The 16,538-nt window shown below is 36.9% G+C and overlaps 1 protein-coding gene across 3 annotated transcripts in view; it reads right to left on the minus strand.

Moving 5' to 3' along the window:
• Positions 1–14,328: 14,328 nt before the first annotated feature.
• Positions 14,329–16,538, minus strand: part of LOC150103179 (cytochrome b5-like) — an 80,000-nt gene continuing 77,790 nt past the window's right edge. For all 3 annotated transcript variants that reach the window (XR_016548773.1, XM_090397393.1, XM_090397394.1), the window contains one exon: positions 14,329–14,832. Coding sequence is in view for 2 of the 3 variants with exons in the window: in XM_090397393.1 (XP_090253519.1) it covers positions 14,751–14,832 (82 nt within the window). In the remaining variant the exon portion in view is untranslated. The remainder of the gene's footprint in view (positions 14,833–16,538) is intronic.

A 16,538-nucleotide genomic window follows, 5' to 3' on the forward strand; every position in this document is an offset into this window, starting at 1 on the left:
TGTGGGTGGGCTAACGATTAGTTAATTCAATAACCGTTCTAGAGTTTGCATTCTTGTCCTTAGCATCCTAGATAGAATTTGAACACAGATCTTTCCAATCAAAGGGCTTCATTCAACCCAACTGAACTATGGAGACTCATTGATTGGAAAGATCTGGGTTCAAATCCCATCTGGGATGCAGAGCCTTTGTCAGGACTTTTAAATGGAAGATGAGTTAGCCAGTCTCATACAGAAATAGGATCTTCTGGAAACTTGGGGTTTCTTTCCTTCAACCTGGACAACAGGCACAGTTTATATATAATAATAATGTATATTATTGACATTGTCTAGGCATAAGACTAAATATGCAAAATTATTTTGAATGAAATCTATATTATTTCATCCATATGTCCTAACATAACTGGTACATAACATGTAGAAATGTGTCCCAGGAGCCATGGCAAAGACAAGCATGCAACAAACCTGGGAGGAACAAATGGCATATCTTCCTGAAATAGAATAAGCTCTGTTCATTTATTATTATTTTTAATCACGTAATCATTCATTGTCATCTGATGTTCTAAATTCATTATGGATTTTAAACAGCATCAGCAATTGTACTACCACTGAATGGTAAAATATACTGGTTTCTATAAATTAAGGAACAAAGAGGAAAAAAATCACAATAACTCAATCTATGAGTTTTCATGCAATTCAGTAGAAAAGCAATATGATATGATATATAAAAGAGACTCCCACAAAAATTTGTAAACAAATAGTTTGCCTAGAGCATCCCAGACATGCTGTATACTATTAGGGTCAGAAGACTGGCCAACCCATACATACAATACTTTATTTTTAAAGATATTGGTCCAAGAGCTTCGTTCGATGAAGAGGAGCATTATCGTCTTTATGCAAGTTTTATGTACCCCACCCTAAACCAGTGGGCTAAGCTTTTATTATTATTATTATTATTATTACCGAAGACCTCATGGAGTCAAAGACTCATCTGGGAGGTCCTTTTATCACACACATTTCATCATGCCGTGTCTTAAACACAATCAAACTCCTTGCAGAAACCACACTATCAGGCAAGGCATTCCAATCATTCACAACTCTGCACGAAAAAAACCTGCCTCTCACTCCCCTACTCACATCCTCTTTATACAGTTTCCAGGGATGACCTCTGGTTCTCCCCTGATCTCCCACTATTCTCTGTAGAACTTCTCCACCATTGATCTTATAACAACCCCTTACCAACTTGTAGGTCTCTATCATATCTCCCCTCTTCGTTCTCTCCACCAGACTCTGCAAATTACATCTTCTCAATCTTTCCTCATACTCAACATTCCAGAGGTAAGAAACTACCTTAGTCAGTCGCCCTTGGACCCTTTCCAACATCTCTTCATCCTTCTGAAAACCCGGTGATCAAATCTGGGCACAATAGTCCATGTGTGGCCTAATCAAAGCCTTATACAATGGAACAAGAATCTCCTTACTTCTACATGTCAGTGTCCTCCGCATCATTCCCAGAAGTCTTTGTGTTGTCTTCATAATTTTGGCGATGTGTCCACTAAATTTTAGATCCTTATCCACTATCACCCCCAGATGTCTTATTTACTCTACCTCCAACAATATATTCTCACCATGCATCCCATCTTTGTTTTCCAAAATTTAAAACCTTACATTTTGCAACATTGAACTCACATCCCCATTTGCTTTCCCAATCGCTCAATTTATTCAAGTCTTCTTGCAAGGCCACAACATCTTCACTACTCTTTATGGTTCGTCCCAACTTTGCATCATCTGCAAACAACTGAATATCTCCATCCAAATCTTCGCCAATATCATTAATATACAAGTTAAACAGTAATGGCCCTAAAACAGACCCCTGAGGCACTCCACTAGTGACTTTCCTTTTCCTGGATATCGCACCCCCATACACAACTTGTTGATAACTATCAGATAGCCAGTCTCCAATCCAATGCACTAATCTAATATCCAACCTCATCTGCTCTAGCTTGACTGTCAACTTATCATGAGGTACTCTATCAAAAGCTTTTGCGAAATCCAAGCATATTACTGTGTATCCTTCTCCTCTGTCCAAGGAAGCAGTCACTTTATTGTAATAAGTAAGTAGATTACTAAAACATTACCTCCCTTTAGCAAATCCATGCTGTCCATCAAAGATTATACCATTGTTGTCAACCCAACTCTGGATCCTAGTTCTCACAAGCTTCTCCAACAACTTAATCACAACATCTGACACACAGATAGGCCTATAGTTTGATGCTTGAGTTCGATCACCTCCTTTGTGAAGTGGCACAATCTTGCCCTCCTTCTACTCTTTAGGAACTTGACCAAGTGCAAGACTCTTATTAAAAAAATATGTCAAGGCAGGTGTCAACTCTGGCACATTCCTTCAGAATACGTGGTGATATATTATCAAGTCCCACAGCCTTATTTACATCTAGTTTACTCAACTCCCCAAACACCTCTTGCTCACTTACAGTCAGTCTCTCCTCCCCATCATCAACTGCTCTCAATCTCTCTATGACGTCACATTCACAAGATTGAAAGATCTTTATGAACTGCTCATTAAGTTTCTCCACCACATATTCTGCAACAGCTGTCTTTATACCATTTCCTCCAATCAATGTCATCCTTCCATAATCATTCTTTCTTTTGCTGGCTACATATCGAAAGAACCCCCTAGGATTCTTTTTGGCTTATTAGCTAACTGCTGTTCATACCTCTCTTTAGCTACTCTCACCAACCAAGTCTCCTTGCCTGGTCTTTGTAGACCTCATGAAATTGGTTACTTCCACTTCTCTTATGCTGCCTCCACAATGCCCTTTTTCTCTGTAATTGCATGCTTAATCTCTTTATTCATCCATCTCACACCTACCTTATTTAACCTTCTCACCCTTGGAATACATTTAGACATTGCATCTACTAAATAGTTTTAGAAAATCCCCCAAGCTGCGTTGATCTCTTTTCCAGCTAACTCCTCATTCCATGCTACACCTGCAAGCTGTCTCCTGAGCTCTTCATAATCACACCCCCCCCCTTGTAGTTCCACATATACCCTTTTTTCACAGGGGTCCTTGCACTGCTGGCAACCACCCAGGTAATCACCTCATGGTCACTTTCACCAATTGGTGGATGATTTGACACCTCATTTATAATTACATCCTCTGATGAGATGACCAAATCCAAGACCCTTAATCCCCATGTGCCCTCTGTTACATACTGTCTGAGGTAGTTATCCCTCAAAAACTCAAGAAACTCATTTTCTTTACTTCCAGTTGCTATCTCTTCATTCCAGTCTATATTGCCATAATGATCACCCTTTTCTTATTTGCTTGGCTTATTTGACTATACATTTCACTATCACCACCATCCACATTACCAGGTCTATAACAACATCCCACCAAGTATTTGATTCTATTCACCTCTATCTCACATCATACTGCCTCAAAACCACTGGCCTATTTCCCTCTTGCATCTCTACTTGTATGGACATAACTCTTTCTCTATCATCAACAGCACTCCCCCTCCCTTTTTACCCCTTCTATCCTCACGAAACATATCATACCCTTCCATCTCTATTCCTGTCAGGATGTCGTCCTCATCTAACCATGTCTCACTTATTCTGACAATCTTTGGGTGAACAGACGCAATTAGTGCAACCATTTCATCTGCCTTATTTCTTGTACTTCTAGCATTGGTATACAAACACAACAGCTCATTTCTGGATCTACAGCTAGTTCCACTGATACCACTCACTCGATGTGATCTTTCCATGCTGGACTGGAGCCATTTCCCTGTCTGCTTCTTCATTTTAGAACCCTTTTCAATTCCATCTGTTTCCTCTTGATCCCTGGTCATCCCATTTCTTTCCTGCCTACACATGCTCTCACCTCCTCTTGGAGCATCCACCTTTCTCACGCTGTGTACCCCTGTCCACCCTGAGCCTCCTCGTTTCCCCTGCTCCTCTTGCACACCCATTCTCTCATTTCTATACTCATACCACTCACTTCCCCATTCATATCCACTTCTTCAATCTCTCCTGTCTTAATCTCCTGCTCTTCCACATCACTCCCCTCCTGATCTGATTCATTCTCTCTATTCACTTCTCTACCTTCCAGCAGCAGTCTCTCCAGGCAACTCACACCATAACCACTCAAATGCAGTCCATCACTCCCATACAGCTCACTTCGTCCCTCAAACTCATTCCACACATTAACAAACTGTACTCCCATCTCCTCACATTTCAGCCAGAATATCATCAATAATCCCAAAATTTTGTGTGCATATCCAGAAATCCTTTTCTTGGAATATTTGCTCAAGACTTCCCTATCCACCTTCCCATAATTTTAAATGATGTGTGTCCCAATAAGTCAAGAAAAAAAAAAAAGAAAACCTCTTCAGTAAACCTGAAACGATAAAGAATTTTCATGACATTATGTGAATCTCTTATTTTTTCTCTGAATCAGGCCAAAACAGAGCCTCCCAGAACTAATGTGTCCCAAAATAAGAGCATCTTTACTATTTCAACACTACTAAAGTCATGCTTTCTGGTCAAAGCTATTGGCATCCATAAAGTGATGATTAGTGGTGCTATATCACTGTTTGGAGAACAGTGATATAGCATGTCCTTTGTGTAAGAATCATTCCAAGAAGTCAATAAATAAGAATACGAAGAAGTAAAAACAACATTGATTTTTTTTTTTTTTTGAAAATATAATTTATTACATTAATTTTTTGTTACTAGAATGGCCTTTATATGATGCATATTAGTTTTTAAAAAAATATTTTGTTTAGATTTTTTTTTTTTATTAACCAAAAATATTTTGTTTAGTCTGCAGCTACTCACCACGGGTGAGTAGGTGAGCATATTTCTCAACTCCTGATCCTAATTATAGGTTTGTGTTCATAATTCACAACCACAGTTTAACTTTTTCCCACATGCATTCACATTATTTTTATGTATTATTTTTTACATACTTATACACTCATAATAATAGTACCAGCATGTTCAATCATGATAAATTAGATAATCATAATACAAGTTTTTAATTAGTCTTTCAACCATAATAATTTTCCAATTTTTTTTTCAAATTACAAAAAATCACTGCTTTAACCACTTCCACATATTTTCAACACTAACAATAAACTTTGTACATTTCTTTTAATTTTTTTCTCTGCCACCTTCTTATGCACTCTAGCACATAATTCAGCCAAATGTCTCTATCTCCTATTAGCTACATTCAACAAATGATATCAAACCACCTCATTCTCATAATACAATACCTCCACATGCTTAGTGAATAGGCTCTGAATACTTTACTTCTCTTGACATCCATTAAAAGCCTGGATGAGCCAAGTTGTGAGCCGCAATCAAATACTGACTTGATTAGAGTCATGTATAATGGTATAACATTCTTCTCAAATGAAATTTCTTTTAATTAACCTTATAACCTGTTGAGCTCTGCTAGTTGTCACATCAACATGATTTCTGAACTTAAATTCCCCATCAAACAAAACACTGAAATCTTTGTATTTGTTAACCCTTTTTATTACATTTTAACTACCTGTGTAAATGCGAGTTATTCTACTATTTGAAAAGCGCTTTCAATAACTCTACTCTACATGGGTAAAGTTATATAAGTCTTTAGTGATAAAGGAATTTGACAATAATATTGTAAAGAAAGTCATGCAGTACATTACATTATGGATTATGCAATCATCTGAAATCAAAAATAAGGATTGAGTCAGTGGCTGAATAATCTGCTTTGGTTGAAAACACAGCTCAGAACATGGTTTCTTGAATTGTATACAAATTAAAAAACATAATTGGATTTACCACTGAGTGAAATATATGCATACAAGTACACACTAGCATTCTTGATTCCAGAGCATTGCTGGATTAGTCATTTTGCTAGACTAATTGAGGTCGCATAATAATAATTCATCAGTATACCTCTGACCCACAAATTAAGTCTTGTATTTTTATAAAGCACCATGGAGAGCTAGAAACTTAAGTATTAAATATATATTAATGTAAATTAGGTGATTAATGAAATGCATTAGTATAAGTGATAAAATGCAAGCGGATATGGACTTGTACTTTATGCTCAACACCACCACCACCACTACTATGAACTACCCTTGCTTACTTTTTTTTCTTTTTACTTACATTTTTGTGCCATTTTCCTTTAGTTTTTTCTTTTACTTTTTTTTTTTTTTTTCACACACTAAAAATCACTCATAATCAATAGATCACTATCAAGTGCAATAGTAAATTAAGCGAGCACAATACACACATGGCACCATTTATGGCAGCCAGTTAACTAGTTGGGTGGCCTCTGAAATTTCAAGAGCATTCTAATAATTTTGTCTGGACTAAAGGAAGTGCCAAACCATCTATTATCAGAAAATCAATGGTGTACTGTATAAATGAGATAGCATTATAAAGAACCTGTGAGGATATAATTTATAATTATAAAGTGTTTGATGTTCAAGCAACTATCGTTTTGGATCTGCAGAAAGTTCTAATAAACAGCTTTATATTTTTGAGCTCAAGCTTTTATGTGTGGTAAAAACATTAATACTTAAAATACTCTAATAAGATCATGTTATTCCTAAAATTTGATATTAACTAAAAAAAGCAAAGTTATGACATCACCTCATCTGATGATATTTTAAATGAAACAGCAAGCACACCATTATGTTGCTGTCTTACTATGTGTATAACAGATTATTTGTTCATTTTCTTTCATGGTTTAATTCTATTTTTTTAGTGAGGGGGAGGTATCTGATAAGTATCTATACTCGACTATCCGTTTTTCTTCATCAACACTTATTAATTTCATACCATCTGATGAACTTTGATCAAGTCCTGTTCCCAGTACTATTATTATTTGTTGAAAATTTTTCCACTTGGCTATTCTATAAATTAAAGATGCCAAGAAGTTATATTCTTGGTTTCATCCTTTTTTCAAGTGTAAGCAAACAAAGCTTGCACATGAAGTCACTTTATGACTGGGCTACTTGTATATAGAGGCTAATGACATCACATCAATTGCCTTAGTATCCCATAATGCAATGAATTATGGGAAGGGCCACTACTACACTGGTTTCGACCTTTATTGAGGTCTCATCAGTGGGAGCAATACCCAGAAGAGATACCAAGGTTGCAATAATGCAGAAGTCATATTTCGCATATACAATTGGGCTACTTGTATACACACACACATACAAGTATATGGATATAGTGTACATACTTGTATATGTATATATATATATATACCTGTATACAAGTAGCCCAATTGTGAAGTTACTTCACATGCAAACTTTCTTTGCTTACACTTGGATAAAAGATCAAACAAAGAATATAACTTCTTGGGATCTTTAATTCATAGTATAACCAAGTGGAAAAACTTTCAACATGTATCTCTAATTCAGAGTATTTCAGTAATAAGGTACAACACCTTTTGTCTCCTTGTATATGGAATATACGTGAGATGCGGTGATTAATACCCTTGGAAGGTAATGGATGGCAATGCTGTAGCCAATGAAGTCCTAACTGAAGCTCGGCTACTGCTGTTACCATCCTGCCATAATCAGAGCTTTAATAGCTCAATAACACCTTATCCCTATACTGTCCTCTACAGATAACGGGGAAGATAAAAAGCATTCTTGCTTTGCCCCTTCACCCCAGTCTTTATATAAGGACTCATAAGGTATCACTGCTGGGTCTGGCTCCCACTCATGAGACCTCAAGTAAAAGCAGTAGAACTTAATCTGTTTCTGCTATGATCTACTTTGCTTAGTTAATATGAAAATGCATCCAATGGCAGTCCTATCAACAGACCTTACTTAAGCATTTGATAATGTCTGGCATTTCTTTCTGTTCCACATCCTCCAGCAAATTGGTATAGGAAAAAACTGCTATCTGTTATTAAAGGAGCCTATGTCAATTCAACTACTTGGCTTCTAGTTAATAGGTTCCTAACAGACCTAGTTAAAATTCAAAAAGGAGTCAAGCAAGGTTGCCCTCTTAGTCCATTGCTCTTTGCATTGGTTCTTGAACCTTTCTTACAGGAAGTCGACAATACATGTGCTGTGCGAGGAATAACAGTTCCTCGCACAGTTTCCTTCAACTATGAAGGAAAATAAGGTATTAACATATGCTGATGATGTAGTGGGCACTTTGAAGGATAATGATTCCATATACATCTTTTTTTGGCATTTTGGAAAAATTCAGCAAGATCAGTGGATTAACTGCTAATGTAGACAAGACAAAATTAAAAGTTTTTGGAAAGTGGGATCTTTGAGGCATTCCTTTTGGACTAACCCCTAAGAGAGAGAATCCCTCATTACACTTGAATTCCCTTCTCCACTTACCAAATATTACCAGTTCAAGAACTTATATACAAGAATATTGAAACCTTAGAAGACTGGAAAATTGGGCCACTTTTCTTTTCTTCTAAAGCTATAGTACTTAAAACCATAATCTTCCCTGCTCAGATGTACATAATAAATATTACAGTAATAAAATAAATCCATGAAATGTTGCACAAAGCTGAAGAAAAGCAATTATATAGCAAGCCTGTACAACTGTTTTAGTCCAGCTGATACCAAGAGGTTAAAAAGGAATTTCTTCAGTTATCAAAGAAGCATGGAGGATTTGGGCTTCCAGTCTTAAAATTCTGCTATTTAAGCAATATAGCTTCAAAAATCCATGAAATGTTGCAGATCTTCTCCAGTACTACCTGGATTTCATCTTCCCTGTTTGGAGTAAATGATTATAAAGGTCCAAAAGCTGAGATTGTTCCTGAATACTACAACATTCTGTCCTTATCTATACGATTGCTACAACATTCTGGCATTGACATTCTTTTCATTGAAAAAAATAAAATTTAAAGAATGTAAAGAAATTTTTGCCATGAACTTCAGCATTTGGGTACTGACAATAATGCTTTGTTTCATAACTTAATGAAGGATACTCCTTCAATGAGTTATGAAAAAAAGTTAAGTTCCAAGGATACTCTAACAGGAAGGATCGTGCTTGGAAAATTGCATATGGCCACCTTCCAGTCAATAACATCAAATGGAGGTACTTTAACATCAGTGATCCAATCTGTGACATCTATTACTGATTGGAAACAGTACAACATGCATTCTACAGCTGCCCTCCTTCCCTGCATATTTATTATTATTTATTATTATTATTACGGGTATCTCCATGGAGTCAGTAGACTCATCGCGGGAGACCCAAACTAGCAAAACAATATCTGTCATATCTCTTCTTGAATTCATTTACAGACGAAGAGCTCACAACTAAGTCAGGCAATGAATTCCACTCATTCACCACCCTCCAGGCAAAAAACCTTGTTCTGACACCTTTGTTAACCACACTCTTCTTTAATTTCCAGAGATGACCTCTTGTTCTTCCATCACTATCACACAGCTGAAACATTTCCCCTGCATCAATCCTATAAAAACCTTTTAGTAATTTGAATGTTTCTATCATATCACCTCTTCTTCGCCTGTCAACCAATCTCTGCAATCCACAAGCTCTCAATCTATCAATGTAGGGAGTATTTTTTATATCACTCACCAACTTGGTCACTCTTCTCTGAACCCTCTCCACAGCCTCCTGATCTCCAAGGAATCCAGGTGACCAGACCTGAGCACAGTAATCCAAATGTGGAAGTATCAATGCTTTATAAAGGGGAATAATAACCTCTTTATCTCTGGATGTCAGTGTGTTCCTCAACAACCAAGTAATCCTATGTGCAATCTTGGACACCTTAGCAATGTGTCCTCTGAACTTCATCTCCCTATCTACCAATACCCCTAAGTCCCTAGCCTCATCAATCTCTTGGAGTACCTTTCCATCGATGTAGTACACAGCTGGTAATCTTTTAATCCCAAAATGCATGACTTTACACTTTTCCACATTGAACTGACATCCATTTTCTTTTGCCCATTTTACCAGCTTATTTAAATCCTCCTGCAAACTTTCAACATCAGCTTGATTTTTTATTGCACTACACAACTTTGCATCATCAGCAAACAACTGAATATCTCCCTTTAAGCCGTTTCCTATATCATTTATATACAAATTAAACAACATTGGCCCAAGCACAGAGCCCTGAGGTACACCACTGGTCACCTGCCTCATTCTGGACTCGGCTCCTCCATACACCACCTTATGGTATCTCTCCCTGAGCCATTCTCCTATCCATATCACCAATTTAATATCCATTCCCATCTGCTCCAATTTGCGTAACAGTGTTCTATGGGGTATCCTGTCAAAAGCCTTAGCAAAATCCAGAAGTACCACTGTGTAGCCAGTTCCTTTGTCCAACTTGGATGTTATTCTATTATGAATAGTTAATAGATTGCTAAGGCAGGATCTACCTTTAACAAAACCATGTTGGCCTCTATAGAGTATCATATCCTGATCCACCCATTCTTGAATTTTGTCTTTAACCAACTTTTCCAATACTTTTACCACTACTCCTGAGATGGTGATTGGTCTGTAATTCAATACCGCAGTTTTAGAGCCACCCTTATGCAAAGGAACCACTTTGCCTAACTTCCACTCCCTAGGGACCATACCAGAGTTCAAACTTAAATTAAATATCCAGGTAAGAGGGGTTGACAATTCATTTGCACATTCACGCAACACCCGAGCTGATATTCCATCTAAGCCTACCGCAGTGTTTGCATTCAAGTTTTGCAATATATTTAATACCTCTGATTCTTTAGCTTCAATTCTCACATTAGGTATTGCTATAGGTATAGAGATATCCTCACTTGGGTGATAGACTTTTGAGAAGTGATCACTCAGTAACTCGACTATTACATCTGATTTTGTCACCTCAATACCATCAGCACCCACTAAGGTTATCCTTCCGAAGTCATTCTTCCTCTTACTTGCCACATAGCGGAAGAACTCTTTGGGATTACCCTTGATCTCTTTGGCTAAGGTCTTCTCATAATCTCATTTAGCTTTTCTTACTATGCTGGTAACCTTCCTAGCTTGAGCCTTGTACTGCTCATGGGTGTCCTGATCGCCCTTCTCCTTGTAAATTCTCCATAACATTTTCTTTTTTTGCAGTTCAAGCTTGATACTACTGCTCATCCATCTAATGCCTGCCTTGTTTGACCTCCTGACCATAGGGACACAATCTGATATTGCTTTCCTCAGATACCCGCTGATTTTATCCCAAGCACTGCTAACATCTTTCCCTTGCAATATGTTTTGCCATGGGATGGCTGCAAGCTCACTCCGAAGCTTGTTATAATTGCCTAACCTGTAGTTCCGTACATACCCCTTCTTAATAGAAAAATCCACAGATTTTGCAACCTCCCAAGTCAATACCACATGATCGCTTTCACCAACTGGAGGTAATGAGGACACCTTACTTATGCATATAACCTCTGAACCAATAACCAGGTCCAACACTCTCACACCACGTGTCCCTTCAGTTACGTGCTGTTTCAAGTAATTATCTCGTAGGAGATGTATGAACTCCATTTCCTTTTTGTTACGTGATATTTCCTCCTTCCAATTGATATCACCATAATTAAAATCCCCCATAATAATCACTAAGCCTTCACTCATTGCACTAAGTTGCTGATGCATGAATTCAATATCTTCCCCCGTACTCCCTGGCCTATAGCAGCATCCAACTCTATATTTGGTTGCGTTGGTCACTATTTCGCACCAGACTGCCTCAAATGAACTCTCATTCACATGTCTATCATCATGATATACTACTTTCTTTGGCTGCAACACATCGGCTATCATCAACAGTACTCCTCCTCCTGTTCTATCTTCTCTATCCTCCCTGAAAATACTGTACCCTTCACATTCAATTCCAGTGACCACATCTTCTGCTGACAGCCAAGTTTCACTAATGCCTACAACTTTTGGTGAGATTTCACTGACTAATGCCAAAAATTCTTCTCTCTTATTTCGAATGCGTCTAGCATTGGTATACAAAAATTGCAGATTCCCTCTAGATCTTGTACCGGCTTTAGAACTGATATATAAGTCACTAACTACCGTAGTCCTATGCCGATTTTTATCCCCTCTCTTCTGCAATTTATTCTGCCTATAAGGATCAATAAATACACAATCAGTGCTAAAGTTTCTCTCTCTTACACTCAACCTTTTCAATATTAGTTTCCCTGCCCAATAACTTCAACCTGTTCAGAAAACAATAACTCCTTCAATCGCTTATGTCCTTCCATGTTAAGATGCAGTCCATCTCTAGCATACAACTGCCTTTTTCCTTCAAACACACTCCAAACATCAACAAACTCCAGACCTCTTTTTCTGCACATTCTTGCAATCATATCATTCATTATCATTGCTCGTCTACTTAACTCGTAATTGTCAAAACGAGGCAGCACGCACACTATTCTCCCATTGACACTTTTCCTCTTCACAATATCTAATAATGTTCTTAAATCTTTTCCTACCCGATTTATACTACCTCTCAGGTCATTCGTACCCACCATAACTATCATCTTGTCTGTTTCATGCCCTCTCTTTATCGCTAAAGCCACTCTTTCTATTGTCCCATCAGCCCAGCACTCCTCATGCATACCACTCTCCATACCCTTAATCATAGAATCACCATATATTTTACCACTCTTAACTTCATTCAAGTCCACACTCATGGACTCATTCTCTACACTATTCAGCATGACTCTCCCAGCTTCATTACTCAACTCTCTATTACTTACTCCCCCACTCTCACTACATCTCATTTCTTCTAGGCCACTTGTGGTTTTATTATGTTGACTCCCAATCACTCCCATACTATTTATTACTGAATCATTCAAAGACTCACCCATATGTAATCCTGTTCTAGTTACTTCAGCTAAAGTAATCTCTATAGTCCTAATTTCTCTGTTTAACACATTAAACTCAGCTTTAACTTCCAGAATCTCCTTACCGATCACTTCCACTTCCTCATGAAGAAGATGAAGGTCATTTTTCATTTTCATAAACTCCCGCCGAAGTTCTTCCGCTACGGTCCCGATGTCTGCTTCCATTCCTAAACGCTCCAGCCTATCCCGACACTTCTCACATATGTCGACATTTTCTTTCTTCTCATTTTGCCAGACCGACCACAGATCCTTCACATTTTTCGGTGCATACATGTAGCAGTTTCCGCACCGCATCCATTGCGAAAAATCTAACGCTGAGCCAGCCTTTCGTGTAGTAGTAGAAGTCCTGCGCGCCGCTGACGTACGTTTCTTGTTGGACGCCATCTTTACACGTTGTTATAGTGAAACAAACGGCAGTGAAAACACAATATATACAACACAGTTCTAAACAATAATACCACTGAAGGACACTTGTTTCTAACCGATGCACAATTGCAGCATAATTTGTGACAAAAAGCCACACTATATTTAACTTTAAAAACACGTTTTCTAGACTAGCTAAACTCGACCGCCACATTTACCAAGGATTTAGAAGAGATTATGTAATGTGTTGGGCATTCCATTACTTACAACAGAACAGATTCTTTTTTTTTGTAGTACCCAACACCTGTCAGCAATGGAAAGAGAATTTTGATTTTTATAATTAATGAATTATAACATGGATCTGAAAAACAGCAATATGACATACAAATGCTTTATAATACTGTATTGTTATCTAGGAGATATCAAATTTGATATCTAGGTTTAGATCGGTCTACCTACCTCCCTATAGAATATGATCCCACCAGCTCCCAAATCAGAACACTCCATAGGCTCCTTAAGAAGGTTACCTCTTGGCCTGTGGAAGTGACTAACAGACTAAAACCTTTTAACTCTAGACCCCCACCCCCAGAATATATGGACTATCAAAAATCAATATGCAGGATGGTGCTGATTCCCCCACATGTAAATTAGCCAAACATTTCAAACCTTTCATAGGTAGGAGTCATACGGAAAAAAAAAAAAGTTTTTTGCATTGTCCAATTTCTAATTCTGAAATTTGCTCACATCCCTTAAAAGAGATGTGAGCAAGTAAACTTGAAACTGTTCACCATTCAAGAGGTTTACCTTCACATTTAGTATTGAATGTTACAGTTATCCCTTCCTTTCTCTGTTCACTATTACTGGAATAGTGAATGCTACTGACTGAATAGTCAAGAATAATATTTTATGCTCATCTACAATACTAATTTATCAGGAAAATGTAGTTATGTTACACGTATTACTACTTCCTTAGTACATGTACAGTAATAAAAACATATCCTTATTTGTTATATATCTCATTCTACATTTAACCATTTGAAAAATAAAAGAACCAAAGAAAATAAGAACTTGAAACAGTATATAAATTTATTTAAATAATTTCAAATACTTGAGACATAATAAATCAATTTTACAACAAGATATATATATGCATATTGCAACATATAATCATAATGTAATACAATATAAAAACATATTGTGATAAAGTATATATTGCTGACTTAGCAATAATAACATCAAAACTCTAGTACAATGCAAACTATAATACAGGTTTCGAACTCAAATATACAAAATATCACTATATTCCTATGAAAAAACAAATAAAATCTAAATACTTTCAATTAATTTCTTTCATGTTACAGAAATTATGTCTAGGTAAAGAGAGCTTGTAAAAATAACATACCATAAATAATTAAATCTCACTAATATATAATGCAATTAAGAATTTTAAAAAAAGTAAACTCCTGATTACTCGGACTTGTTCTTATTCAATGACGGGATTTTATGTACCATCGGCCTACAAAGAGAGCTATCACAAATACTCCAAGACATATAATTCCCTTTATACAACTGCAAAAAAATTTAAGAAATAAATTATAAATCTAAACACTTTATTCTTTTAAAAAACAATAAAATAAAAATTCTATTTTTTAGCATAATCTCACTGTTAAGTGAGTTACATCAACAATTGTGTATTCATCAGTGTTTATTTCCCAAACATTTTTAAATTGGATGATAAAAACTTCTCATTATATGAAAAAAAAAAAAATATATTCTGCTGAATATTTTATTTGTAATGTTTTACTAATGGTTTCGTGTTATTCATAAAAATTTTGCAACATATATTATTATTATGTGACACCTCCAAGGAGTCACAAGGGCTCATTGTGGGAGGACACTGCCGTACTCCACTACATATATCTCACTGTCTCCTCTACTACTCAATTCTCCAGTTATGTTCAAGGACACTACTACCATTAATGCCATATAAGACAAGCAAATTCCTAGTTCTACAAATAAATAGTTTTAAACATTGATAGCAATCACTGCGGAGTTTATTCATCCAAGTGGTCATTAAAATGATAAAAGAACTGCTGACCTCTTGACAAGAACCCTCTCACCCATTTACAAATTATTCAATTCTCCCATCGAAAGTTTTTTTTTTTTTTTTTTTTAATGCTAAGTAGTACATTATACCAGATAAGAAATAACATCAATTTCTCCTGGTGAGGTGAGGCAGCACAGAAATGGAATGGTCTAGAATACTTAGGGTAAAGTTGAGTCTTTATAGACTCAATTTCTCCCAGGAAACCAACAAACTAATTGTCTGTTGGGTTCTTGCAAAAGCAACATGCCTCTTCTCAGTTTCTGCTAGTGTTTTTCCTTCAGTTTCTTCAGAGCTGTTGAATAAACTGCTACTTCACAGTTTTACCTTTTTTGAGGTACTTTGTAAAGATTACACCATCCATAATCCAAAAGACGATGGCAAGAACCTTCCCTGCTGACTTTTGGGTGTGGAACTTCTTTGGCCATGGAGAACCTTTGTGTCTCTACTCCACTGACTGCTGTTTGGTCTCTGGGTCATAGTGATGAAGCCATGTTTCATTAACAGTCACAACACGAACCAAAAAATTTGCACCTGATTTCTCAAAACGACCCAAAATCCCTCAAGATGACAGCACACATTCTCTCTTTTGGTCAGCATTCAAACATTTGGGGACCCATTTCACTGAGAGCTGGTGCATGTCCAGATGTTGATGGATAATGACCCCAACTTGTTCCCTGGATATCCCTAGAGTATTTGTCTATCATCAAGGATGATGGCATGCACTACATCAGTGTTTTCAAGTGTGATCTCTGTGGAAAGTCTTCCTGACCTGGGGGGGGGGGGCATCCATTGTTTCACAATGCCTAGTTTTAAACTTGGCCACCCATTTGACAACTGTTGGGGTGCAATCCCCTAAAGTCTCACACAAAGATTGGTGAATATTTTCTTGCAACATGAAAAACTTGATGACAGCCTGCACTTTTGCATCTTCGAATTTCTTCAAAACCTCTGACATTTCTTTTAGGATATATAAGAAGACAAAGACAAATTATTACAATTTAATGAACCATGGGGATTAAACGGTTTTAAGATATGTTCTTTCTCGTAGTTATATCAGTTGCCTTAATATCATTTTTGTTCTAGTTGTTTATCAGAACTTTTCACCCCCCCTCCCCATAAGAATGGAAGTTTATAAATGTCTTTCAGTGATAGGTGAATTTCACTGACT

Source organism: Typopeltis vanoorti, chromosome 9 (assembly GCF_054136105.1).
Source record: "Typopeltis vanoorti isolate ZY-2024b chromosome 9, IOZ_Tvanoo_1.0, whole genome shotgun sequence".
Classification (NCBI taxonomy): Eukaryota; Metazoa; Arthropoda; class Arachnida; order Uropygi; family Thelyphonidae; genus Typopeltis; species Typopeltis vanoorti.